This window comes from Xiphophorus hellerii, chromosome 2 (assembly GCF_003331165.1).
Source record: "Xiphophorus hellerii strain 12219 chromosome 2, Xiphophorus_hellerii-4.1, whole genome shotgun sequence".
Taxonomy (NCBI): domain Eukaryota; kingdom Metazoa; phylum Chordata; class Actinopteri; order Cyprinodontiformes; family Poeciliidae; genus Xiphophorus; species Xiphophorus hellerii.
In genome coordinates, this window is record NC_045673.1 from 14761324 (window position 1) to 14786615 (window position 25292).

At 40.8% G+C, this 25292-nt stretch overlaps 2 protein-coding genes and 1 non-coding gene across 3 annotated transcripts; 2 read left to right on the forward strand and 1 right to left on the reverse strand.

Moving 5' to 3' along the window:
- The first annotated feature begins 1067 nt into the window (after positions 1 to 1067).
- Positions 1068 to 14050, forward strand: fanci (FA complementation group I). The gene is given in 40 exon segments (XM_032584736.1): positions 1068 to 1392; positions 1511 to 1583; positions 1708 to 1838; positions 2446 to 2599; positions 2677 to 2734; positions 2831 to 2872; positions 3004 to 3127; positions 3222 to 3316; positions 3399 to 3531; positions 3630 to 3707; positions 3787 to 3923; positions 4011 to 4191; positions 4723 to 4752; positions 4754 to 4811; positions 5030 to 5094; positions 5096 to 5161; positions 5238 to 5308; positions 5401 to 5515; positions 5597 to 5719; positions 5876 to 5944; positions 6804 to 6905; positions 6991 to 7176; positions 7406 to 7527; positions 7977 to 8138; positions 9156 to 9335; positions 9461 to 9627; positions 9707 to 9774; positions 9870 to 9986; positions 10065 to 10116; positions 10200 to 10327; positions 11530 to 11595; positions 11700 to 11796; positions 11884 to 12005; positions 12007 to 12069; positions 12154 to 12210; positions 12281 to 12340; positions 12441 to 12509; positions 12920 to 13015; positions 13124 to 13225; positions 13356 to 14050. Coding segments are annotated over 40 exon segments (3975 nt in total). The 5' UTR covers positions 1068 to 1299; the 3' UTR covers positions 13419 to 14050.
- polg (polymerase (DNA directed), gamma) lies at positions 13017 to 22871 on the reverse strand. Its single transcript, XM_032584745.1, is given in 27 exon segments — positions 13017 to 13547; positions 14145 to 14305; positions 14390 to 14598; positions 15452 to 15620; positions 15722 to 15831; positions 15833 to 15845; positions 15920 to 16089; positions 16091 to 16167; positions 16286 to 16349; positions 16351 to 16422; positions 16855 to 16972; positions 17044 to 17097; positions 17170 to 17330; positions 17423 to 17539; positions 17646 to 17726; positions 17917 to 18028; positions 18641 to 18693; positions 18695 to 18751; positions 18753 to 18864; positions 18960 to 19083; positions 19178 to 19320; positions 19837 to 20028; positions 20815 to 20894; positions 20968 to 21114; positions 21222 to 21389; positions 21470 to 21665; positions 22276 to 22871. Coding segments are annotated over 27 exon segments (3597 nt in total). The 5' UTR covers positions 22848 to 22871; the 3' UTR covers positions 13017 to 13482.
- A 1151-nt stretch (positions 22872 to 24022) lies between these two features.
- On the forward strand, positions 24023 to 24095 carry trnar-ucg (transfer RNA arginine (anticodon UCG)). The gene has a single exon. It is a non-coding gene; the product is annotated as a tRNA-Arg (tRNA).
- Positions 24096 to 25292: the final 1197 nt, after the last annotated feature.

The window sequence follows — 25292 nt, forward strand, 5'->3', positions numbered from 1 at the left end:
GTACAGTAGGACAAATTGTGACTCGCGTATTTCACTGTTCCTCTGACTGTGACGCTGCGGCCTGACTCCGCTCCGCTCTCTTAATCAGATATACAAATATAGACCCCTGCATGTTATTGTTTGCATAAGGAAATTTCGCGCATGCGGACAACTCTGGAAGGCAAAATCAATTATTTTACATACCATCCATAGCCGGCCTGCCGCGGTATAATAATTTTTTTTGTGCAGTGCATTGTGTTCTGCGTCCTGATTGGCTAACCAGTCTCCGCGCTTCTTCTCTACCTGTCTTTGGTTTAAATATAGAATACAGTACATTTGACAAATCTGGCATTCCGCTGTTACACCAAGTGGTGTTATCATAATGTGCCTCCAGAGGGCGCTGTTAAACAGCAAAACTACAGACAGCATCAGGATAGCGAAACCTTCAGAAAATGTTTGGGATTCAAATCAAGCTACTCAATACTCTTCAATGTAGCATTGTACATGTACAATGAACCACTGTATAAAAATTCAAGCTTCTTCAGCAATTACATATTGTAACTTACAGTTCTTGTCGAGTTTGTCAATGACTTATCTGCTCCATCACTGTCAAATCAGTAGTCTTAACATGGACATAACTCCCCATAACTTACCTATTTAAAAACATTTTTATTGGTATTATGTTCTACTTTTTAAGAAACTCACTTTTTGGTGCGTTTCCATTTGCTGTAATCTTTACTAAAATAAATGAACTTTTCCATGATAATCCCATTTATTAAGAGGCTCCTGTATAAATGTGACTCGTTAGACCGCTACGTCTTGCTTTTAAGGGTAGGCTTAAGTGGCTTACTTAGGCAACAGCGCCCTCTAGAGTAATAAAATCCGATGATCACTGAATATGGCCCAAGAAAACATGTACGCACAAGAAACCATCATATGATTTGTTATTTTGTGTTTTAGCGTTATTTTTTTGTCCGATGGATGTGATCAAATAAACTCCTGCCTGTTCAGTGACATGGTTTCCCGAGGAAGGCATAGGTAAATTGTGCAAAAAAAAAAATCAAAAATCAAACATGGCAACCTCGGACTAAAACAGGAAGTGTTCGGTGGCGGGAAATTTGTTGTTATTATGAGAGCGTTGCCAAAGTCAGTTCGTATTCAGACCGACGGAGAGATTCATTCCGTCAGTTTCCGCAGAATTTCAACTTTTAACAGCAGATAAATGATTCAAAAGCGGACTGGGCTTGCTGAGACTTATAACGAACAGAGTTTTTAACCTACTTTTAGTTTCCTTGTGAGGTTTATCACTTCGAACGGATTATGAAGGCTGAAATGGATAAAATCGTCTCTTTATCAGATGGAGAGAGCACCGTTGAGCTTCAGAAGTACCTGTCGTCCCTGACAAATGACCAGGTAGGCCGAATTACAAAGATGGAATTGATTCATTATTTATTTATTTCTTTGGTTTAGGTTTATTTGGTTATAATGTCACGTTGTTTTCGTATTATTTTAACCTCGAATGCTTTTCTAGCTTATTACAGCACTAACCAACAGTGCACTAAGGGGTAAGAAGGCCGGTACCATGCTCAAAGGGATACTTAAAGGTAGGCAGTCTGCTTATAATGAGACTTATCTTCAGTTGAATCGAATTTAAAGCTATAGTTGAAGTGGTTAATTGTGCAGCATTATATGCAGTATGAAAAGCAGTCTGCGCTTTCTTGTCTGTAGGATCTCCACCTGGTTCCAGTGAAGGGGCGAATCGCAGACTTCTGGTGTATGAGCATCTCATTCCTCTGTGTGAGTCTGGGGATCTTCAGGCTGAGGTGGCAGCTGATATCATTGGTCTGCTGATGCTGGAGGTAAAAAAAATAGAGAAGAAAATATTGGAAAAAGTCTCCTATTTGGTATCTCTACCTCCTATGCCTTGTAAAATTGATCCCTTTGAATTCTTCCTGGTTGATGGTTAAAGTGATTTGTAAGTGGTAACTGTCCTGTATTTTATTAGGATTAAATGTGACAAACTTCCCACTTCTCGAATGCAAGTCTGAAAAGTGTGGAGTACATTGGTAATACCCACCTTTACCAAATAACATTCCTCGCAACCAGCTATCTTCAGAAGTCGCCTCAATAATTAACAGAGAGAGACTATCTGTGTGTAGCTGAAGTTCAGGAATAAACCCAGCTATTCTGTGAAGGCCTCAGAGGTTTATTGGAGAACTTTGGTGAATAAATAGCATCACGAAGAACAAGGAACACATCAGGCAGGTCAGGGAGAAAGTTGTGGAGAAATTGAGCACAGAGATAAGTTGCTATCTAGACATCTAGAGATGTGTCTAGATTAACTTGGAAAATTCCTTCCACGTCACAATTATACATTACTTTTTGTCGGTTTATTTCATAATAAAATAATAAAATCCGTTGAAGTTTGTGGTTGTGACGTCTTTCTGTTCTGTGGCTGTAACACAGACTCACACACTGTCAGGATCATCTCTCGCCAAACTGGCTACTCTGTTCGTCGACGCCATCAAAGTGGGGAAGATGGGCAGCGGGAAATCGCTGGAGCTGTTTCCTACAATCCTTACTGCACTCGCAGCGTGTGCAGCCTTGTCTTATGGCAAAGGTAAATGCTGGTCAGTTTTCTGAAAGAACACATATGTGAGGTATAAATTTCAAAAGCATGACTTGTTGTAATTACAGGGGAACTCAGTGGTGAAGAGTACAAAAAGCAGCTGATTAACAGCCTCTGCTCAAGCAGGTAAAGACGTATTGGCTCTTATCTAACGCCAACCGTGTTTCACTAGTTATGTAACATCTAAAGAGCTCATAGGTTGCCTTCCTACTTTTTACGCAGATGGGATCCACAGTGTGTTATCCACCTGACAACTATGTTCAGGTAAGCAACCTTTCAGTGGCATTTCTTAAGCTGATGAAAATCATATTAAACCAATGTAACAGATCTCTTGTTGCACATAGAGTATCTTTTTCTCCTCTGATATTGCAGTTTTTCATCCTACCTAATCTTAGGGACGTGCCGCTGTCAGCAGAGGAGCTGCAGTTTTTGGTTGACAAAGTCCTCAGAATGTTTTTCAAGATGGATCTGCAGGAGGTCCCGCCACTGGTTTATCAGCTGCTGCTATTATCGGCCAAGGTGGGTTTGTTATAAGTTTTGCTTTCGAAAGTAATACGTCTACATGAGTTGCCCACTTCTAAATAAATGGGTTATTTTTTTATTCTTTAATTAGGGCTGTAAGAAACAGATCCTGGACGGAATCGTCGGTTACTTTAGGGACCAGGACGATCGGCAGGAAGAAGAGCAGAAGGACAGGAGTGTGAGCGAGTTTTTTCCTTCCTGGATTCACTCTCTACTCTCTGTAAATGCAGTATTCACTCATTCTAAATATTTTAATCCTTGTTCTTAGGAACTTGCATCTGGAGGTTCAGACTATTCCACAGGACCAGTTGAGGCACGTGGAGGGAACCGTTATTCTCCACATAGTCTTTGCTATTAGACTGGATAATGAGCTCGGGAGGGAGCTCCTCAAAAGCTTTAAGGTTACATTCTTTGCTATTTGCTTTTCATGATTATTTTTCAACATTTTGATCAAACACGTTGTGTCAGCTGTGCTGGAGATTTGTTCGTGTTTCTGCAGACATCGTACGGGGACTTGTGTCCTTTCAGCGTCGCCCTGTTGCTCTCAGTAGCACGCATCCAGCGATATGAGGAGCAGGTGGGAACAGCTTCAGATTTTTTCAGATTAAAATCTGTGTTAAATGTATTTTATTTTATTTATTTTTTTTTGCTGATAGGTGTTTGACCTTTTGAAAGGGGCGGTGATTAAGAGCTACAAGGATGAGCAGCTTCAACAAGGTTCGAAGTTTCTCCAGAACCTCCTGCCGGTTCACTGCAGTGTGGCGAAGATGATCCTGGACACAGTGAAGAACAGGTGAGGAAGCATCTTTTCTTCCACCTAAAGTCTTCAGATTTGCTTTATTAATGTCTGAACTTAACTGAACTCTCTGCTTCTGCGCAGTGTATTTGGATGGGATCATGTCACTCAGGGATTGGTGCAGCTCGGGTTCTTTCTTATGGACACATTCGGACCCAAACCTGGACCGTTCGGCAAGTCCACAGAGGGGCCCGTTACTGCAGCTCGGACCCCGTCTCAGCAGGCCTGCAAGCTGGGAGGACAGATGCTCCTTCAGGGCTTTAAGGTACAGTAAGATTTACTTTTAGGCTTCAGCAGTGTCGAGCAAAAAATAAGTTTTAATAGCTTTTGAATTTGTTCACATTCTGTCAGCAAACTTTAATTGTTCCCTATTGGGATTTTATGTGATACACCAACAGAAAGCAGGACATAGTCAGGAGGAAAAGGATTTAGCTCAGTTGGACGGACATGTCTTTGTAGCTTTACTCTTTCCATTTTTAGATAATTGATTGAAAATTGGTCTAGGAGATGTTTGAAGCCCAAGATGTTCTATCATCTAATCTATGATGGTAGGTGAACTAAGAGGAAAACTGTTTGTGCTCCATTTTATTTATGGGAACCAGAGTAAGTGGGGCTGCATACAGTCACAACCCTCCATCTTTTCTCTTCTGTTTCTGCTACTCTGTGTTGGTCTGTCACATAAAATATATTGAATTTTGCATCAACTGTGACAAAACTTTTGCTGTAATTGTGTCATAACTGAATCTGACTAAAATGTTTCTTTACTTTCTCACTGACCTGTGTCCGTCTACAACAGATGCATGAGCCAATCAGAGGCGAGATACTAGGAGCAGGTCCTGAATCGTCTGGTCACAAAGACTGCCTCACCTGTCAGTCATTACTTGGGTAATAAACGTTTCCAAGTAGTTACATTAGGCGTTTAGATTTAGTGATGACTCCAGTTTCACCTGTAGACGGAGAAACTAAACATATTAGCAGAAAATTAATCCTTACATTAGCAGATTTTTGTCCCTCTCTGTGCGCCTTGGATGTAGTTGAAGTTGTTCCTCAAACTTGGTTGGATGCCTGTAACTAACACAGTTTTGAATGTTTTGACTTTTCAGACCTTTTCTCTGACATTGTGATCTCTGCTCCCATGATCCTCCTGGAGTCCTCCTCCAAGGTGACAGGAGACATTCGACCACCTGACCTATCTGCCTCTGGGGACCGTTCAGGGTTTTCTGAAAGCTGTCCAGGTATCTAAACACAGATCCACGTCGAAGATGTAAAGCTTTGTGCAGTTAAACCATTTATTTCTGTTTTCTTTTCCAGCCTCTGCTCAAAGTCAGCATGTCTCTGAAAGATTCTTTAATTTTGGTGCTTCGCAAGGCCATGTTTTCCAGGTATGAGCAGCTTTGCTGTTATTCTGTTGCATCCGATAGAGAAATGAAATCCCTCCTTACACTGTTTTTCCCTTTCTATCACCCTCCACCAGCCAGCTGGATGGCAGGAAGTCTGCAGTGACTGGCTTTTTGCTGTTGCTGAAAAACTTTAAGGTTTTGGGCAGCTTGGCTTCCAGTCAGAGCAGCCAGGCTGTCTCCTCCAGCCAGGTATTGATCCAACATCTCTACTCACAGACACAGACCGCTTGTGTGTGGGGTGTTTACAGTCCTTTTAAAACTATCATGTAGGTCCAAGTGGACGTTCACTCTCGCTATAATTCTGCTGCCAATGAAGCTTTCTGCCTGGAGATTCTCAGCAGCCTGCGCCGCTGCCTGGGCCAGCAGGCCGATGTGCGCCTCATGCTCTATGAGGTAGACATCTTTTGATGGCATGTTTTGTTTTGTTTTTTTAGATTATTATTTCCTAAAAACCTGTGAAAAATTTCCAAATGTTTCAGTTTGTTTAACTTTTGCTCTTTGAAAGGCTTGTTGAAGGATTGAGGGATCCAGTTTTTTTCTTATTTTCAGGGTTTCTATGACGTTCTCCGCCGCAACTCTCAACTTGCGAGCTCCATCATGCAGACCCTCCTCTCACAGGTTTGTGCTACACCCTCTTTTACAAAATAAAGCCGAGCAGCACCTAAACATAGGTATAATAGAGATTTTTTTTTTTAAATTATAAACATGACAAGTAGCTATTGACTTTTAAAGATGAACAAACATCTTGCTCTGGTGGAATGACATATTCTTTTGTCTCTGCCATTTCTCAGAGGGGATAAAGAAAATGTGCCTTTGTGTTGCATCACATTTGTTCCTCTGGGAAATGGGAAGTCATTGATCACAATTTGATATTTTATTAACATAAAAAAGTAAACATTTAGAAAAAAAATTTGATAACACTTTATGGTGTGCATAAGACTGACATGACACCGTCATAAACATGACATAACACCTGTTATGAACATGAAGGAGTCTTCATGAATGTTTATGACTTTTCATGAAGTGTCATTCAGTAAATAGTGACACTTTTAATGCAAAGTTGCATTAAAACTTGCATTAAAAATCCATTATTAAGAGTAAACTTTGCATTAAAAGTGTCATTACTTGCTGATTGACGCTTCATGACAACAGTCCTAATCATTCATAAAGACTCCATGTTCATGGCGGCGGTTATGTGATGTTTATGACAGTATCATGTCAGTCTTATGCACATCCCTTCAAATAAAGTGTAATCCAATTACTTTTTTAATTACATTTATTACACAGGAAGAAAATTATTAGGAAGAGCCAAGTATTTAACGTGTTTCCTCCTTCACAAAGTAGATTTACTCAAAGTAAAAGTTGAAGTTTTTCTTAAGTGTGCGATATTAAGGTTACTGGTACCAGTATATTTGGATGGCTCTTTGTGTGTTTTTTTTTTTATTAAAATGTGAATATTAAGTATTTGCGTCCTCAGGTGAGGCGATACTATGAGCCGGAACAGGACCTGCTTCCTCCTGTCAAACTGGAGCCGTGCATCACTGCTCACGGCGACCAAGTCTACCTGCAAGAGCCGCTGGTAGCCTGACTGTATTTGTCACGTTTCGCCGTCACGTCTTGCTTGTGTTGATGAGTCCTCTAAGGCACTTTCCGTTGCTTTTCAGGCACATCTAGTAAGCTGTACTGTTCACTGCCTGACGTGGCTGCAGAACACACACCAAGCTGCAAACCTCAACGCGGATGACAGCGATGATGAGGAAAATGATGAGGGATACAAATCTGAGTTACAGACCATCTTGGAGAGCATGACAAGGCGCATGATCAAATGTGAACTGGAGGATTTTGAACTGGTATTAAATGGAGAACTTTTTTGCCCCCCTCTAATAACAACATATCCTTTCAATTAAAAAGCATTTAGTTAGTAATTTTACTAGAAAGCGTAGCTTTGGATATGGATCCATTTATACAACAGCAAGCCTTTGCTTTTATAGTTGTGTGTCTCCATCCATTTTAGTGTTTTATGATTAACTTGAGAAGTCAAAGCGCTTTTTGAATCCGTGCGTTGTCTACATCCATCAGGACAAATCGGCAGAGTTTTCTCTGGGCTCCAGCGTTGGCGTGAAGAATAACATCTACGCTGTGCTGGTGATGGGACTCTACGAGGTCCTGATGGAGTACAACTTCATCAGCGCAAACTACAAGTAACTATCAACTATTTGTCAGGGTTCCTGCAAGGTCTAATCCCTCTTTTCTCTACTTGGGCTTAAATTTAATTTAGTAAAGTCTTATATGTTTATTTCACAAGCTTTCTTGCTGTATGTTTAAGCAGTTCAGTAGGAATAGTTCTTGTTTCGCTGTCCACTGCTTGTTAAAAAAAGTGTATAGCTAGTGATTCTTTATTTGAAAATAAACAGTCATAATGAAGCTGACTGTATGTGGTGTTAAACTCTGGCAATCTATAAAATCACTTGCGTAACAAACTGGGATCAAAAAATTCTCAAAACCTCAAGTCAACAGTTTTATTTAAATTTGAGCTCAAATGTAAACAGTTTTATTTAAATTTCTCAATAGAAAGAATCCACTTGCCGTACAGTGATGTAGTTGGAATAAAACGAAGTGCAGATGCTAAACTGTTGTCTCTGTCCTGCAGTAAAACGCGCTTTGAGGAGCTTCTCGAACTCTTCCACCGCCACCACAAACTGTCTGAGATCCTGAAGGAGAAATCTGGGAAAGGTCGAGGGCCGTCACACAAAACGCCTCGCAGTTTGCTCTCCTTGGGCTTCGTGTCAACTCTCATCACCGTCCTCTTCAGGTAAAACTTCTCAGGTTTCCACACACAGAGCATAACTCATAATCGTTTAGTGTTACTGTTTCATAAATGGCTTTTCAGCACTCTGTTATTAATGAACCCGTTAGTAAAGCAGTATTAAAAGCTTTCAAACTAATGTATCCAATCCTAAATTTATTTGAGCAGGGACAAAACATAATAATATTACACTAAACTAAATACTACCTGAGCTCTGCCTAAGATATATAGACACACCTTTAATGTATTCATTGGAGACAAAATACGTAAACATACATAAAGTCTTTACAGACTGTTAGCACTCCTAACAAGTACTTCAAAATAAAATATTAGTAAATATATATATTTTTTTAAGTTTTATACTTTTATTGTTTTAGCTGATCAGAGCGTTTACAAACTTTTAATTTGTAATCTTTCCCTGGAGAAGATTTCCATTGAAAAACAACAAAACTTAACCACATTTTAGTCAAATGAATAAGATGAAGAATAACATAAGTAAATACAAAAATGTGATAAAAATAACAACGATTACTTCTAGTTTTTAACAAATATTTAAATGAATCTGAGCTGTTAAGCTGTTTCACAATTCTCAGATTTCCTTTAGCTACTCTTCAAAATGGGACACATGATAAAACATGCCATTCAAGTTCAGTAGATGTGCTGCAAGAAATAGCTACCTGCCTAAAGTTGGAACACACAAGGCTGGATATGAAACAAAAGTTTTTAAACCTTTCTTAAAGTTTTATAAAGTGTGGTATAAAGTACCACACTTTATAAATGTGGTACTTTATAATTTACCACATTTATAAAGTGGTAAATTATTCAAAATAAAGAAAAATCTCCAAGAACAACTGTTAAATTTTTTTGTGTGTGCGATTAGGCTGCTATTTTATTATTAATTTAACATCTGACATTAGTGGCAATAATTGTTGAGTTTGTAGGTATCACAAGACAAACTAATAAAATGATCATTGCTATCACTGACCTGCGACTTTCAACCAACCGAATGTTCTTCTTTTCCAGAGATAACAGTCAAAGCAGAGAGGAGGCTCTGTCCGTGTTGCGTTCAAGCGGGGAGTTCCTGCGTTACGCTTTGAGCGTCGCGGTTCAGAAGATCCAGCAGCTGGAGGACACCGGACACACGGACGGTCCAGATGGACAGCATTCAGATAGGACTTTCCGCTTCCTCTGTGACATGACAAGGTTCAACATCCCTACGTCTATAAGAGCCTTTTGATTTTGATTTTTGGTTTCTTTTGCTGTTTGTGGTTTTACTCCTCCCTGCTGGGACAGCTGCAGATGACGAGTGATCTCTGTCTGTCTCGCAGCGTCCTGATGTGGCGCTACACCAACATCCCGCGGGCGGTGGAGGAGGTGGGGAAGAAGGAGAAGCGCTGCAGCTTGTCCCAGCTTTGTCTGGACGGTCTGCTCAGGATCTTCACAACCTGCCAGCAGCGCTACCCAGAGAAGATGGCCCAGCTGCTTTCTGCCATGGGTTAGAGATGCACTGCAAACGTCCTGAAAGGTCACAACTGTGAAAAAGTAGCATTCGTTCATATTTAAATCTCTTCTAGATGTTGAAGATGAAGCTGAGCAGGACGATGTTGCGGAGATGAACTACTTTTACATCAGACAGTTTCAGGTAGAGGCCTAAAAAATTCCCCTTCCTTTACTGTTGTTTGTGCCACTGATATGTTTTATGTGCAAATTTTTATTATTTTTGTTGCTTATTGACAGAGGGCGCTGTTCACTCAGTTGAGTGGAGGTGAGGAGGACTTCAACAGCCGAGAAGCTCAGGTGCTGGTCGGCATTTTGACCGTGCTCACACGTCAGCTAAAGCCCTCTTCTAAACAGGCAAGGTGCTTCGTTTCGTGGACACCATCTCACTAAGTGGGGAGTCTTTTATCAAAATGATCTACTTTAAATTTACAGTTTGTTCAGATGATCACCTGGACTGTGAAGATCTGCAAAGAAACTAGTTTTGGTCGGTGGCTTTTATCTGGGAGCTTGTTGAGTGCACAGAAACTGATCTGGAAGTTAACTCTTTTTCTTTTTTTTTTGTTTTAGAGGACTCTGCGTTCTGTAAAGGGCTTCTGTCACTGCTCTTCAGCCTGCAGGTCCTCTACAAGACTCCAGCGAGTCTGTTGCTGGAGCTTTGTCAAGACATTCACAGCCAGTTGGGAGACATTGATCAGGTGATGGATGCTGCGACACTTTTTCAGGGTGTGGATGTTCTTTAGAGCAGTTTTAAGTGTAAAACTGGGTGATGTATTATAAAATTTAAGGCTTTCGAACTGTGTAGTTTCCTTTCAGTGCTCTATCAGAGACCACAGCATCATGTCACCCAGTGGGTGTAAATTTTGCGTTAACGCTCCTTCTGTTGTAAGATGTGATGAGAAATGTTCTAAAACTTCTGAGTTTACTTCATAAGCAAGATGGTCTTTTTTCTGTAGATATTAGAAAATACATCCAGGATTGTTAACCTATTTTATTTATTTTTTTATGTATTTTTTTTATTATGATTTTCGTTCCCATCTCACAGCAAAATCCACTCTAATGTTCATCCATTGTTGAATGTTGTCCCTTAAAAAAATATCTTTTAATGGCACCAGCAATTTTTTTAATTTTCCTAACATTTACTCACTGTTTTATAAATACCTTCCTTAAAAAGAAGCTATAGAATATTTTATATTTAATTGTTAAAGTAAATCGGCAATGCATGTCTCCGGGGAATAAAAACCTGAATAAGACGGCCAGTGGAGCAACGACCAAGTTTCCAGCTCCACGCACAGTGAGTAGGACGTGATGGAGGTAGCAGACAGATGCTCATGGGTCACCAACACCTCATAAAAACAGTTTGTTTTTTAGAGGTGATGCCAGGAAAGCATTTTTAATGCTTAATAAGACTCTCCTGGGACTTTAACTGGAACATTTTGTTTGGTCAGATACGACTGAAGCCACAAGAAGCAGAGAAATTCATCTTGGAATTTGAACTACAAGAGATTTCTTCTGAAGTTTTAATGGTTTGTTTCTTTTCCACTGACCTAAATCCTACAGAAACCTCATAAGGTGTGAAGCATAAGAGATCGTCTACAGATCTGGATGGTCTCCAGACAGAGTTCTTGGAGATGTAGCCAAAGATCCCTTTTGCTCCAAGCCCTAAATCATGTCATAAATGTCGAGGAACAGTCAAAATGAAGAGCAAAACGGCAACAGTGTGGGTGCCAAGAATTGTGGGAAAGATTATTTTTTAAAGCAAAAGATTACAGTTACACATTTTCCAGAGGAAGGTGCCAATAAATGTGGAGGGCGCTTCCACCAGTCAAACAATACAGCGAACAGTTATAACCGTATTTGTTTTTTAATCAACCCTGCTTTTTTTTCTCTCTCTAATCAGGATGTAGAAGTGGAGAAGCAGTGTCATTTTGCCATTGTTAACATGAAAACAGCAACAACAGCAGCAGTACGTATCGTTTTCCAGCTGCAGGTTTTGGATATATTGTGAAATTCCTCCCCCAGTACCTCTAAGCCGTCTCTCTCTTTTTGACTTTTAAATCTCTCCCCTAGCTGCTCGTCCTGACTCAAGTTGACAGAGTGCTGGATGAAGTGGACTGGCTGATTGCCAGGAAGAAAAGTCAAACAGCTTCTGAGAAATCTGGCTCTGGTACGATCCCCTTTTCCAAAGACGCTTAGTTGGATTATTAATCCACGCTGCAGACAGTGAACGGAGCCTGAACTTCTCTGGTTGCAGCCGACGCCTCCCAGACTGCAGGCCAGCAGGACCCCGTTGAGAAGGCGGTGACCCTGCAGCTGGGAACTCTACTGACCGCTTTAAACGAGCTGGTCCAGGCGGCTCTTCTTCCCGGGAACTGCCACCATAACACTGCTGAGAGAGCTGAGTCGTACTTACACCACCCTCACCACCCTGGTCAAATACGTGCGTATCTGTCCTGGTTGATCATTTCAGTGACTGTCAGTATCCTGGTGTGACTTTTCCTTGTCTGTTAAATCTACACTGTAGTACATCCAGGTGTGTGCCAGCCAGCACGGGTCACTGCCAAACAGATTTGAGAAACTGGTAGGTCTGAAGTTTTACTATTTGGTTTTAATTTCCTCTGAGTTTTTAATTTAATGCTTCCTCTATGCAGGTGAAACTATCTGGTTCCCACCTGACCCCGCAGTGCTACTCCTTCATCACTTACGCCCAGGTATAGTCACAGTCAGTTTGGTATTATTGGCATAAAAGGCAGCCTCATCCTTCACAGGAAGCATTTGAAGTTTTTCTTTTCTTTTTTTTTTCTTGGTTAGAGTGGAGAATCCAACCCTGGCGATGACAAGAAGAAGAAGAAAAGGACTGAGGTGAACGCCGCTGCGTCGGTAAGGACTTTAACCGCAGTAGAAATGAATCGCCAAACCCAACGTGGCTGAGAATGTGAATGGAAAGTTGATTTTAAAAAATGGCGCAAAAGCAACAGAGACGAATGTGAAGCAAATTCAAGAGTTTTGTAAAGATAAACAGAACTGCGGCTGAAACTAACTCTCTGATGGACCCGGGTATCACGGCACTTGGTTAGCCAGATAATATGCCTGATCAAAACTCAAAGAAAATCTGTGTAGGATTTTAACAGGAAGTTTAGAGACCACAGACCCAGCAATGTAGACGAGCTGAAGGCCGCTAGAGGATATGGGTTTTGAATTAATGAGATCAACTTTGCAATGATTAGTTCACAAGCTTTCTTATAGCTGCACTTGTTGTTGATTTTGAATATTTACTTTTCTCTTGACAGGCAAAGCTTCTCCGTGAGACAACGGCCATCCCCAACCTGATCTTCAGCATTGAACAGTATGAGAAGTATCTCATCACTCTCTCAAAGAAATCAAAGGTCTGTTTAAACCAGTTTAATAAACAAAATACATAAATACTTAACAAGAAACTGGTGTGCAAATTGGGATTCAACCATTGTCTTATGATTTGTGCACATTTTTCCTAGGTCAACCTGATGCAGTACATGAAGCTGAGCACTTCGAGAGATTTCCGCATCAACGCTGCCACCTTGGATGCAGCCCTGCAGGAGCAGGAGGAAACCAGGGAGGTTGGTGAAAACTTCACAGGATGTCTCAAATAGATGTATTCCTGATGTAACAAAAACCTAAAAAGTTCTTGTGATTTTAGTTTTCAAGAGAGCGGTCCGTCAAATGTGGTTCATCTTTCTCATTTCTCAGACTCAGGAGTCGCAGGACGCAGAGGAGACCCAGGAGCCCAAGCGGAAGAAGAGAAAACAGTGAGCTGGAAACGACTCCTTTCCTCCACATCATAAACCTGCTGGTCACACTGGTCAGCAGGAAACAGCTACCTGCCTTTGCTCAGAGAGCCTTTGGTGGTGCTGAGGATTTGGTTCATGTCCAGGGCCTCACCTGTGGAAAGTTTTGCACTTTGTTTAATAATCTGTTATATTTATGTCAATTTATTAAAAGAAGCATCTATTAAATATGAAGTGAACAGTTTTATTTAATTAAAATAGGAATTAGTTTCTTCCTATTTTTCATAATTGGAACATTTTTCAACAATTTAGCTTCTTCTGTTGAATTTCCCGATAAACTGCTTGTTTTGAGTAGAAGATGGTGTAGGTGTAATTGGAGAACAGTTTTCAGTTTAGACACACTACGTTCAGGGAAAGGTTAGGATGCAGACACATTTTTTTCCCTCAGGTTTTCTTTTGATATTGCATGTTTTATTTACCATTACTGGTGAAAATTGTTTAAGGAAACTAATTGAATCAAAATGAATTCTGTTCTGTTCCAGAAAAATCTTTCAGTGCAAATAAGATAAGAGTTGGGAATACAACTCCAAACCGCTAAGCGGCTAGAGTTTTATTCTGGATCCTTTTGGCAAAATAAATAGTTCCTGTTACATTTCAGACTTCCTCTTGTCTTTTCTGTACTGTGGATGTATTAAAAACATTCTTTACTGAACAAAATGTTGGCATTTAAAGAAAAAGGACCAGAGCTCACCAGGTGGAATACCGTATCGCCTCTCCATACCAGTGGGGTTGGAAGGAGTCACACAGTCCATAGTAACTTCCTTCCTCAGACATTGGTCAATGTCAACCGCACTGAAGAACGCCACCGACTGTGGAAGGTCCTGCATGCCTAACGCATGGGCAAACATACACCTGTAATTTAAAAAAAAAAGCCTACGATTAATAAATAAACTGGAGCGATAATAGAGTCAGTCAGAAGTAGTTTTGCACAGTGACCTTGTCAGCAGGTTTGTGATCTGCAGCGCCAGCGCTGCTCTGTAACGATCTTCGCTGCGGACGAGGTAACGCACTTCGTCGTGGATGCTGATGCAGAAACGCCCGTCGATGTTGTACTCCTCGAAGAGCCACTTCATGGCCACCAGCATCAGGTGCAGATAGTCCACCGCCGAGCTCTGGACCGCCCAGTTCACTCTGCTAGTGATAAACTGGAAAATCAAATTAGGATTTAGATGAGAACAAGGGATGCACTGAGAAATCAGCCTCAGACTAAAGTTGATTTAATGCTGGATCAGTCAATGCAGCATATACAGGCCACACCTCCTCTGCAGTGTGGAAGATATTACTGAATAAATAAAGAGTCGGCTACAATCACCATCAGTGAGACGAAGCTTTAAGGAATCTTAAAAAATTGCATTTTAACAGCGGCATGTCTGCTGTTAATTCAGATGACCACAAGAGGGCGATAGACTATAACAGAAGGCTCCTTATGAAAAGCCATGATTGTAAAAGATGCATTAAGAAATACTGGCAGCTTCAGAGTTAGAGGTAAGGATCCACATATTGTACAGAGAATACACAGACTAAAATATTACTGTTGACCTTGCTAGTAGCTCATATAAAAGACTAAAATATTATCTTTGTGATTCTTTGGTCACAGTTGAACAAGGTTCCACTAGTATCTGAAAACACCGTGTGATGTCCCTAAAAAATAACAATCTATGGCAAATAGAAGCTTTTTGTACAGTCGTACTAAATAATGAAGGATTTAGCAATCTTAACACATGAGTGGTTGGCCAATGTTATCTTTTAAAAAAATAAACCAATGAATATTTGAGAATGTGGTGGCACGTTTTACATTTTCAGGGAAGAAAAAAGAAGAAAAAAATGAAATCGAGGTCGAATCTGTCCAGTTTGGAGATATGATGGAATTCCTTTAACTTTGTGTCATTCAGAATAAGTCAGCCCTGTAACTGTTTTTTTTACTTAGCATTATTTGACAGCCCATTTAGATTAACAATGAACATAAAGTTAGTTGTTGTTTTTTTTTAACTGTCTCACCTCATCTTTTACCGCCTTGGGCTCCAGAGCTCTGCTGATCCTGCAGCCTAGAACAGGAGTGGCCGGCTGCGCTGAATGAGCGACACTCTCCAACTTATTGAACATGTCCGACTCCGTGCCTCCGGCCCAGACGCGTTTGGCCACAATATCCCACTTCTTTCGCCGGGAGCTGAGACGTTATGGCAAACACACACATGGAAGATAAGAGGCAACGGCATCCAGAGATGGAATATGGAAAGCTCCTGAGCTTGGTTGGACTCGCTCTGTTACCTCTGCGATGCAAGTCTACTGATCCTCCGCAGCTCCTCCAATGAGACGCTTCCATTCTCCTCCCTTTGCACATCTATACCCAGCTCATTGACGAGCCACTCGCCCTCCTCCTGATAGATGGTATCTGACATGAAAAATATATAAACAGCAATCGCCTCCAACTACTTCCAGCTTCTCCATTCACGTTGCTGAGCTCACCTGCGTACGCCCTTGGTTAAAGCATACATCTGCCTGGCCTTACTGGCAGCTTCCGTCTGATTGAGGCGGTGGTTGAACTGCATCAGCAGCCTCTCTGCGAATGGCTGTCCTGCCCCGTATATCCGCCCGTAGTTGAACACCTTAGCGTGTTCTCTGCTGATGCCCACAGCAGTCTGCGGTCCTGCTGTGCAGGTCTGTCCCCTGACTTTTCTTTCCTTGAAGGGTCATCCAGCCAAATGCTGTGCAACCTAGACCACATATATTCAGGCGAGATTACAACTGAAAAATAAACAAAACAAGCAAAAAAAACAGACAGCATGTTTTTTTTTTAGTAATGCAGCCTAATTTTATAGGGATTCATTTTACCATGCATGCCAGCAAAGTGAGCTTCTCCGAGTACAGCAGCAATCCAAAGCTCCTGAGAGTCTACAGTCTGCTCCAACCAGGTGATATCCAGGTGGTACCTGAACCATGGCTTTCATTTCACTGCCTACTCGGTCCCTCTGAGGAGGAAACAAAAGCAGATTTTAAATATAATGTCATTTAGTCTAAAACTGACTAGTAAATTGATGATTTTACACTCTTCAAACAGACATATAATATAAACTAAAACATAATATGGCCACCACCATGCTCAACAGCTGGTAATATGGTTTAGAAATCTCATCCAAATTTTTTATTTATTTATTTTCTCCAAATGAAACAGTTTGAATCAGATGGAAGTAAGACACACAATGCAGCATTCCCACAGGAAAACTGATCCCAAACATATTCAATACAATCAAGAAACAGGATAACATTAAGCTTCCACATCTCAACCCTAGGAAACCCAACAATCTGAATGTTGTAAAATCATCTGAGAAAAAGCATCATCTTTAAAATGTTTGTAAACTTCTTGCAGACATTGTCCGATTTTCTGTATCAGCTCATCTTACCCGAGCATTACTGGCGGTCAGCCACGTTGGCTCCACAGCCCTGCGGGTCACAGTCCCAGCTGTGATGACCTGAGGCAGGATGGCCCCATACTGGCCCTCTTCATCATAGTCCTTGTGCCTTTTGGAAGACCCAAAGTTAGACACATAGTAGTTTGTTTTTATTTCTGGAATGCAAAGCGCCATACATACCTGCTGACATTACGAGGAAGTTCTCCTTTCCTTAGCCTCAGCACCATCTGAGAACTTTGAGGAGACAAAAGGACCAAGTTAAACCCATGTTCAGTTCTGACTGTGATCCGAACAACAGATGGATACCTTATCCTTTTGTGAGCGTTCCTCCAGAAAGACATCATCTTGTTGATCTCCAGAGCTCGTGTTGCGTTGGTTTCACCTCTTCCTGCTCTCAACGTACCATCCTCCATTTTAGCCAAGAAGTCCTTTGAAAAAGGACTGCCTACATTGTTGTGATTACCGTCCTGTTGGAGAGATTAGTCAGAGTGAAAAAAACCCCCCCAAAAAACCCCAATGGAGCCATTAAGGGCACCAAAGTGAAATTAAAGTTGCTCACCTTGTGAGGTAATTTAAAAAACCAGCAACCTGGAATATCTATGTCATTGTAGGGGCCGTTTCCATGGTGATAGTGGCAGTGACTCTCCTCACTGAGAGAAAAGGGATCGTGGGACTGCTGATGAAGGATACAATGAATGGAATAGAATAAATCCCAATTAAAATCACAACAGGCCAAAAAGCCTAACTCCATAACAAGAAAGAATTGATCGGTCCATACTGACCGTCTTTAACTTTTTCTCATTTTGTACCAGTCTGGCTCCGTTTTCTTCTGGGAAATGTTCCAAGGCGCTTAACTCCTCCACCTTTAAGCGCAGAAAAACACAAACATATCACAGTCAGTACAAGTCATCACAGAAAATGTAGACACAATTAATTACTCATAACACTACTGACTGAAGAACCAGCAGCCAAAATGAGCAAAACAATCATATTAGTGCTTCTTTGGGGGACAAATATTTAAATTATCACTATATTTCCTTATTTGTTAAGCACCTTTGTCCAGACTGTGCTGTCAGTCCACACAAGTTCATCTGAAGGGTTTAGATACTCAGGCTGCTCCTTGCTGTTCTGCTCACAATGTTCTTTATATATCCTTTCAATGGCTCTGTGAAAACACACGTTTAAAACTGAGGTTAAATGATCAACACAATAGTAGGCAATGAGTCTCATTGCAGAATATTCTTGTTTTACACATAAATTAAAAGAATATCCTTAGAGGAAGATGAATATTTATGACTAAGAATAAAATTTTACAAAAAAAAATGAAAATTTTCCTGTGCAGTCATTTCTATTCTTCATGCATCTTTCCAGCATGATAAAAAAAACAGAGGCAACATGTTAAGAACACAGCTCAAAAATGAAGGTTGATATACTGTAAATATTTCTGCTTTTTAAAAAAAAAAAATTCTATTCAACTATTTCAAAGTTATGAAATGTTTTCCCCTGAGCTTCAGCACACCTTAGTCAACAACATTTAGGCCATGACTGCAGGTAGACCCAGTGAAATGACTGCTCTGCTATTTCATAGTCTACATTAGAGATTTCCCTTACTTATTATTTTCCATTGCACTCTGTCCACTTTGCAGATAATCTGGTACAGACAATTCAGACTTTTGCATTTACCATATACTCTTACATATCCTCAAACTTTAAAAAAGGCCTTCTCTTCTAGAATGTGTGTCGAGTCTTTTTACTTGAAGAGCACCAAGTCATGCACCTGTGTGGACACAGAGACTCATGATTTTCCTCCTCAGAATTCAGATTATCCCTGCCGTCCGGGAACCAGATATCCCCAGCCGTGTTTCTCTGTGTAATGCAGGGGGAAGCCAGTCCCACGTCAGACCCATCAGTTTCGGCGTCAGCCTCATCTGCAGGCTGATGAGGCTGGCTCCCGGCGACCAGCTGTCTTCTGACATCTTCTCACACAGCTTACGATACCACCTAGAGAAGATCAGGTCGAAGAAGGAGAGGTTTTCAGAAAGAAAAGAGTGAAATGTCCAGTAATAGATGACTGTGGTGTTCTGGAATAAGCTTACGCTGGATGTCCAGGAAGATGTTGCCTTCTCTTAGGAAGACGAGTCACTGTTTCCTTGAGTTTCTCAACGGCCAGCCTGCTCAAGCAAGGACCTGCCATCTCCTCCTCGGATGGCGGGCCTGGGTCTGAAAAAAATAACCAGCTGCTTTAGTTTTTTGCATCGTCATTAACTTCAAAAACTTGAAGTAGTAAAATAAAAATGTAAAAGAAATGATATACCATCTTCCCAGTCTGGAAGGGGAGTGGAAATCTTTGCTTCAGCTGCTTTTTTGGAGTTTTTCTTCTTGCTAGCAGCGACTTTCTTCTGCTTGAACTCCTGAACGTCCCACTCAAGATCCCAAAGCCAGGGGTCTTCTTTGTACCTTAAAATATAAACCATGTGATTTTTTAATATTTTAATCCATAACAGCTGTGCATAGAGAGTTATCAACCTAACAACCCAAAGGGCCCAGCCAAATAGAACTGGTCTAATGCTGTGAGGGCTAAATGCCGCTTGAAAATATTAAATGAAACCATTTGAAATTTGGTTTCATTTTGAAAAGAAGGAACCACCATGAATGTTCCATACTTACAAAAATAACATCAAAAACCTAATAACAAAACTTTCAATCCTTATAACAAAACTACTAGTTTTATCTTGGAATTTCAATTAAAATATTGCATAAAATTACATAGAAAAATCATTTTCATATTTGAAAGCATTGCTTGGTAATTTTTTATTTCTGATCCCAGCAATTAAGAATGGAGGACGTAAAGGGAACCGGTGAGTAGATGAAATGTAAACATGTGGCTTATCCAGAAGTATTACCTTAAGACACAATCTGAAATAGAATAAAATGCTATAAGACAGCCAGCAGCAATGGGACCTTATCAGTTACTCTCTGACCTGTCAGTCCTGCAGGAGTTGACAGGCATCGTCAGCTAGAATCATCAGAGACTTCTTCATCTCCCTCTCAAGCTCTTCGTAAACATCTTGGGAATCCTCCAGGTAGCGGTCCCAGTTCTGATTGACGGGAAGGTAGCTGACACCCATCTCCAGCATCCCAGCAAACGTCACTGGATGTGGACACCTTACCAAATGCAGAGGAGACGATTAAGTTTTTAACAGCAGCATAAGATGACTCTTCAAACTAAATACATCATGATACACTCCAAAACATCTAGAAGGACACCACATAAAAACAATCAATACAAGGCACAGGTCATCTGGTCCTGCCCTCTGATCTAATAATAAATCTTACAAATTTACTGCCTTACGAACTTAAACTTTTCAACATGTTGCTGCATTGCAACCCCCAAACTTTAATATATTTTATTTGAGCTATAAGTTTAGGGGACAAAAATACACAATTTTCAACATTTGGTTTAGACCAGACCAAAACTGATCTTTAAAACCAACACACAAACCACTATGTGTGGCAGAAAACTGACTCTGCACATCATACTGAACACACAATACTATCAGTGAAACATGGCAGTGGTAGCATCATGCTGTTGGAATGCTTTACTTCAACAGAGAGAGTAACCCTAGCACAGACGCTCTCCATTCAGTTTGAATGAACCTGAGTGATTTTGCAAAACAGAATGGTCAAAAATATCCAGCTCTAGATATGCACTTTCAGCTGGAAGTGCAAGGAAATGTAGTTCTGCAAAGTATTGACTCAGTGGAGCTGAAAACAGTGGCACAATTAATTTCTCTGATTTTTATTTTTCCACCACTGTGCAATTGTGCATTGCTCCTCGTTGGCCTAATTGCATAAATGTGAGCCAAAGCAATGTGACAAAATATATACAAGTTGAAGGGGTATAGGTACTTTTGCACAACTTCTGATGTTTATGTTTGTGGGTCTACCAACCTCTCCATGAAGAGGGGCAGCTGCTCTATGAAGACCTGATGCGTGGCCTCTACATCCAAAGCACAGTACTGCATTAGCTCCTGTAGATGGCAGCAAAAGCACATTAATATACCATAACTCCAGTTAATATTAAAATTTGTATTTATTTCTAACCTGAAAGTTGTTCCTGACATCAAGCATAGTTCCTTTCACAAAAATGTTTCTGGCCTCTTTCTGCAGTGGCGGCCCTCCCACATATAGAGCATGGACGTCGGCTAGATTGTTAATGCTGCTTATGTCCACCCAGGCCCAGGAGCCAATCTATCAACAAAACATGGAGTTTTTTAATGCAGGAAAACAACTTTACAAGATCAAAATTCAATTTATAAGTTTTACAAGTGAATTAGAGTGAAACAAAGAACACAAACCATTGGGCCTTCCCTCTTCTGTCCAGTTTTCTTAATGTGCTCCTTAACCTCCTGAAGGCCCCTCTTCTTACCCAGCTTGTTGGCCATCCACAGCGTGCGCTGGAAGGCCGTCAACCCAGAGATGGCCATATGAAGACTCATGGTGTCCATGAAGCGTGTATTTGGACCCTGAATGCAACAAAAGCGATGTCTTAATTGATAATAAAGTGGCAGATTAAAGAAAAATACAAAAGAACATCAAATCTAACCTTCAGAAGGTACTGCTCCTTGATGAAAGATCTATCAAAGCTAACGTTGTGACCCACTACGAGCCTCTCCTTCCACTGACCGCCTGGAGGGCGGGAAGAGTTAAACGGTGTCTCCAGGGGAATGAGGTCTGCAAGAGTGAGCTGGTTTGACCAAGAGTACCGCTCCTCAATTAGACGTTTACTGCACCAGGAGTACCTGACAAGACAAAGCATCATAGCAGGAAGTTAAGACTCTCAGCACATACAGTGCCTTGCAAAAGTATCCACACTGCTTTAAGTTGTTCACAATTTATCATGCTATGACTAAAAACTTCAATGTATTTTATTTGAATTTATATGACTGACAAAGATAAAGTAGTGAATAATTCTGAAGTGGAAGGAGAATAGTTTTCAAATATATTTGAAAAGGTTTGTTAGAGAACAAACGGCATCATGAGGATCAAGGAACCCAGCAGACAGGTAGGAAATGATGTAGTAGAGAAGGTTTAGGGCAGGTGAGTCTTCAAGGTATTGACTGTAAGACTGAATACATCAACATGCCACATATTGCATAAGCAAGTCACATTTCAAAATAGTTATTTGTAAAAAAAATAAATAAAAACGATTGAAAACTATGATTTCTTTTCTGTCAGCTTCATAGTTATAAGGTTTGTTTGTGCTGGTCTATCACATAAAATCTCCGTTTAATACACTGAAGGTTGTGGTGGGAATGTGACAAAATGTGTGTCATGAACTCTTTTACAAGGCAAAATAACCACAATGGTTTTCCCATTTTTACATGTTTTATATTGATATTTGTTTCTCACCAGTTGGTAGGAGAAAGAGCGACAGCCAGCGTAGGGCACTGCCCCTCCGTTATGCACACCTCCACATCAAACACTAGTGCAGACTCATCTGGGAAATCCACTTTCTGACTTTCCCCGCCAGGCCCATAGCGGGTCCAGCCCACCTCCCAGCTCCATTCCTGAGGCATGGGTGGGAGGTCGGCCTGCTGCAGCTTTGAGGCGGCCTCAAGGTAGGGAATGCTCTGCTTCTCAGCCAAGATGCGAAAGTGATCATCTATGTTTTTCCCATACATCCGCGGAAGCTTAATGTTGACATCAGGCAGCAGTGAGGTTTCCTTCCCCCACAGATTGTGATTCTGCAAGTGCCTTATGCTGTGCTCCACAGCTTCCTCCCTGTACTCTGGCTCAATGCCACGAAAGATTTGCTCATGGAGGTTTCTGGAAAGCATCTGGATGTTAAGGGGGTTCATGCGGGTCTCCGTCGAGTCCTCGCCCTGCAGTGAGCAAGGTGTGGTGGAGTAGAAGGACCTTAGACACCTCCATCGCAGAGAGAAAAACGTCCTCTTGAGAGGACAGAGTGACAAATGCAACATCACCTCATGCGGACGTCTCACCAGAGCTGTAGGACAATCAGATAACAGCAAATTAACCTCACGTGACTTCTTTGATAATGAAAGAAGATCCAGAAGAATGGATTTCCACTCTCAGGTTTCACAAAAAAGCTTTTAAAAAGCGTACTGAAGAAAACACAGCAAATCCTTCCTTGGGTGTATTTGGATCAGTGACATCATAAGTGTCACGAAAGCTAAACTGATCAGCTAACTGTCAGCAAACATCAGCTCCAGGCAGACTTTTGACATATTTCACCATAGATTCTGAAGCATATGAGTTGTGTTTAGGTAGAATGGGCTCTGCTTTACATGTCTGAGAAAGTGTTTTAATCTGAAGCTGATCAACCCTAAGGAAAGCCAAAGCTGAAGCAAACCTAGACGATGACAGTAATCGCCACTAGAACTTTACCTTGTACAAATCTGTTGATATAGTTGGTCAAGTTTTTCAATATAATTCGCATGGTTATTTGTCAGCCATAAGATCTATGATAGTCATTAATTGAAATTGCTTCACAACCCTGTTAAGGTTGGGGTTGTCGCTATTGCTTACCACCTTTTTTCTACCTCACTTTTATCCTTCCATTCAACTTTCTGTTAATATAACTGGATACAGCTGATGACCACTGGAAATAGGCACAAGCCTCCTCACAATTGTAAGCCCTCTGCAAATACAAATGAGCCTGAATTCTTTTTCACCACAAAAACACTGTTTGCAAACACAGCTCCCACGTGTTCATCTCGAAGTAACTTACTATATAATCATTAAACGTAGCTTTTTTTTTAACTCGGTGACAGAGGACAAGAGAGAAACGCACACTTTAGCTTACTTGTTTCAGGCGGTGGGATTTATTGTGAAGTCCGCTTCTAACCGAACGAAGGCATCTTTGCGTCCCATCCAGTTTGAGTTTTAACACCAAATCCAAAAGGTTAAACTATAGCGACACCACACGGTCTGGATGATTCATAAACCTTTAAATTCGTTAAATAAATACATAGGATAAAGACTTGTACGGAGAAGATGGTTCTTCTTTCTTTTGCAAACCACTCCATACGCGCACGTCACCCTGTGTAAAAACGTAACGGAATAAATAACAGCCAGTCATACGTCAGGACGGTAGACAGTGATATTTGTCAGCGTTCCCTTATGAGACTGTCGGGGCCGCGTGGCCTAATGGATAAGGCGTCTGACTTCGGATCAGAAGATTGCAGGTTCGAGTCCTGCCGCGGTCGCATTTTTTAATTTTAGAGTTGATGTTTGTGTCAAGTCTTTTCATTGATTTAAATAATCCCCGAGCTGCATGTTCAACCCCGCCAAGCATTTGACATTAGAGACAGTGGAAACTGCAGCAGCTATTAGATGTATTTTGACATATTGAGCCTGGCTTCTAATGTGGACTCAAGGGCGAAGGAAGCCTGGTTGTCGGTCTTGTTTTAGTGCTGCACTTGGCCGTCTCACCCCACTGGATGGCACTTTGCACATCCACATCATATTTGAAATTCAGAGTCGAAATGCATTTTCTGAACTATAAATGCTATTTTCAATTATTTGTAGTCATTCAATTTTTTGAGGTTGCTTTTTTGAGGACCATACTGTTGGCGGGCAGGAGAGGGAGTAGAGAGCCGCGGGGATAAGCGGCACTGCAGTATATAGACTGCTAAAACTTGTCCTTTACATCTTCATTTTCCTTTATCAATAATTGGTGGTTTTACTCTTTAACAATTGCTAGAGTTTTTTTTTATTATTTATGTTCTTTTGGTGGACCATACATAAATGAATGATTTTCATTGTCCATTTTAACACCTTTGTAGGGGTTAAAATGGACAATGAATAGTTACTAACATGATATGCTAATGTGAGCTTCTCCAATCATTATGTTCAGTCATATTCTGTTTTCAGAATTACAGAAGTCTGATTTACAGACTCCAGCAGCACTTGATGGCATCCCAAGGAGGTATCAAATCAGGTGTGCTGGAGCAGAGTCATGTAACACATGAAAAACATTGAGAGTCAACAAATTTGATCTCTAACTTTAATGGCCATTGTCCTGCTGGGTGGTTTTTACATATTATTATATATGTAGGATTGCTTTGTACTTTAGCTCCAGGCATTTTATTTAACTCTACCCATATTTACTGTCCCAACAACATAATGCTTCCACCACCAGGGATAGAGATGGTTTGTTCAGACTCGTGCATAGTGAGTTTGGCACCACAAATAGTGTTTAGTTTTTAGGCTTGAATATTTAGTTACAATCTCATCTGATCAGAGTTGTACACTGACCAGATTTTTAGACTGGACAACTATTACTTAGTTAGTTGTAAGTTAGTTGTCTTGTAGGTAAGAAGCTTACCTACAAGACAGATCTATTTGTCTTTTTCAATTTGTCGCTCTAACAAGTATTTCTAAAAAGGGGCAAAACTCTTCTG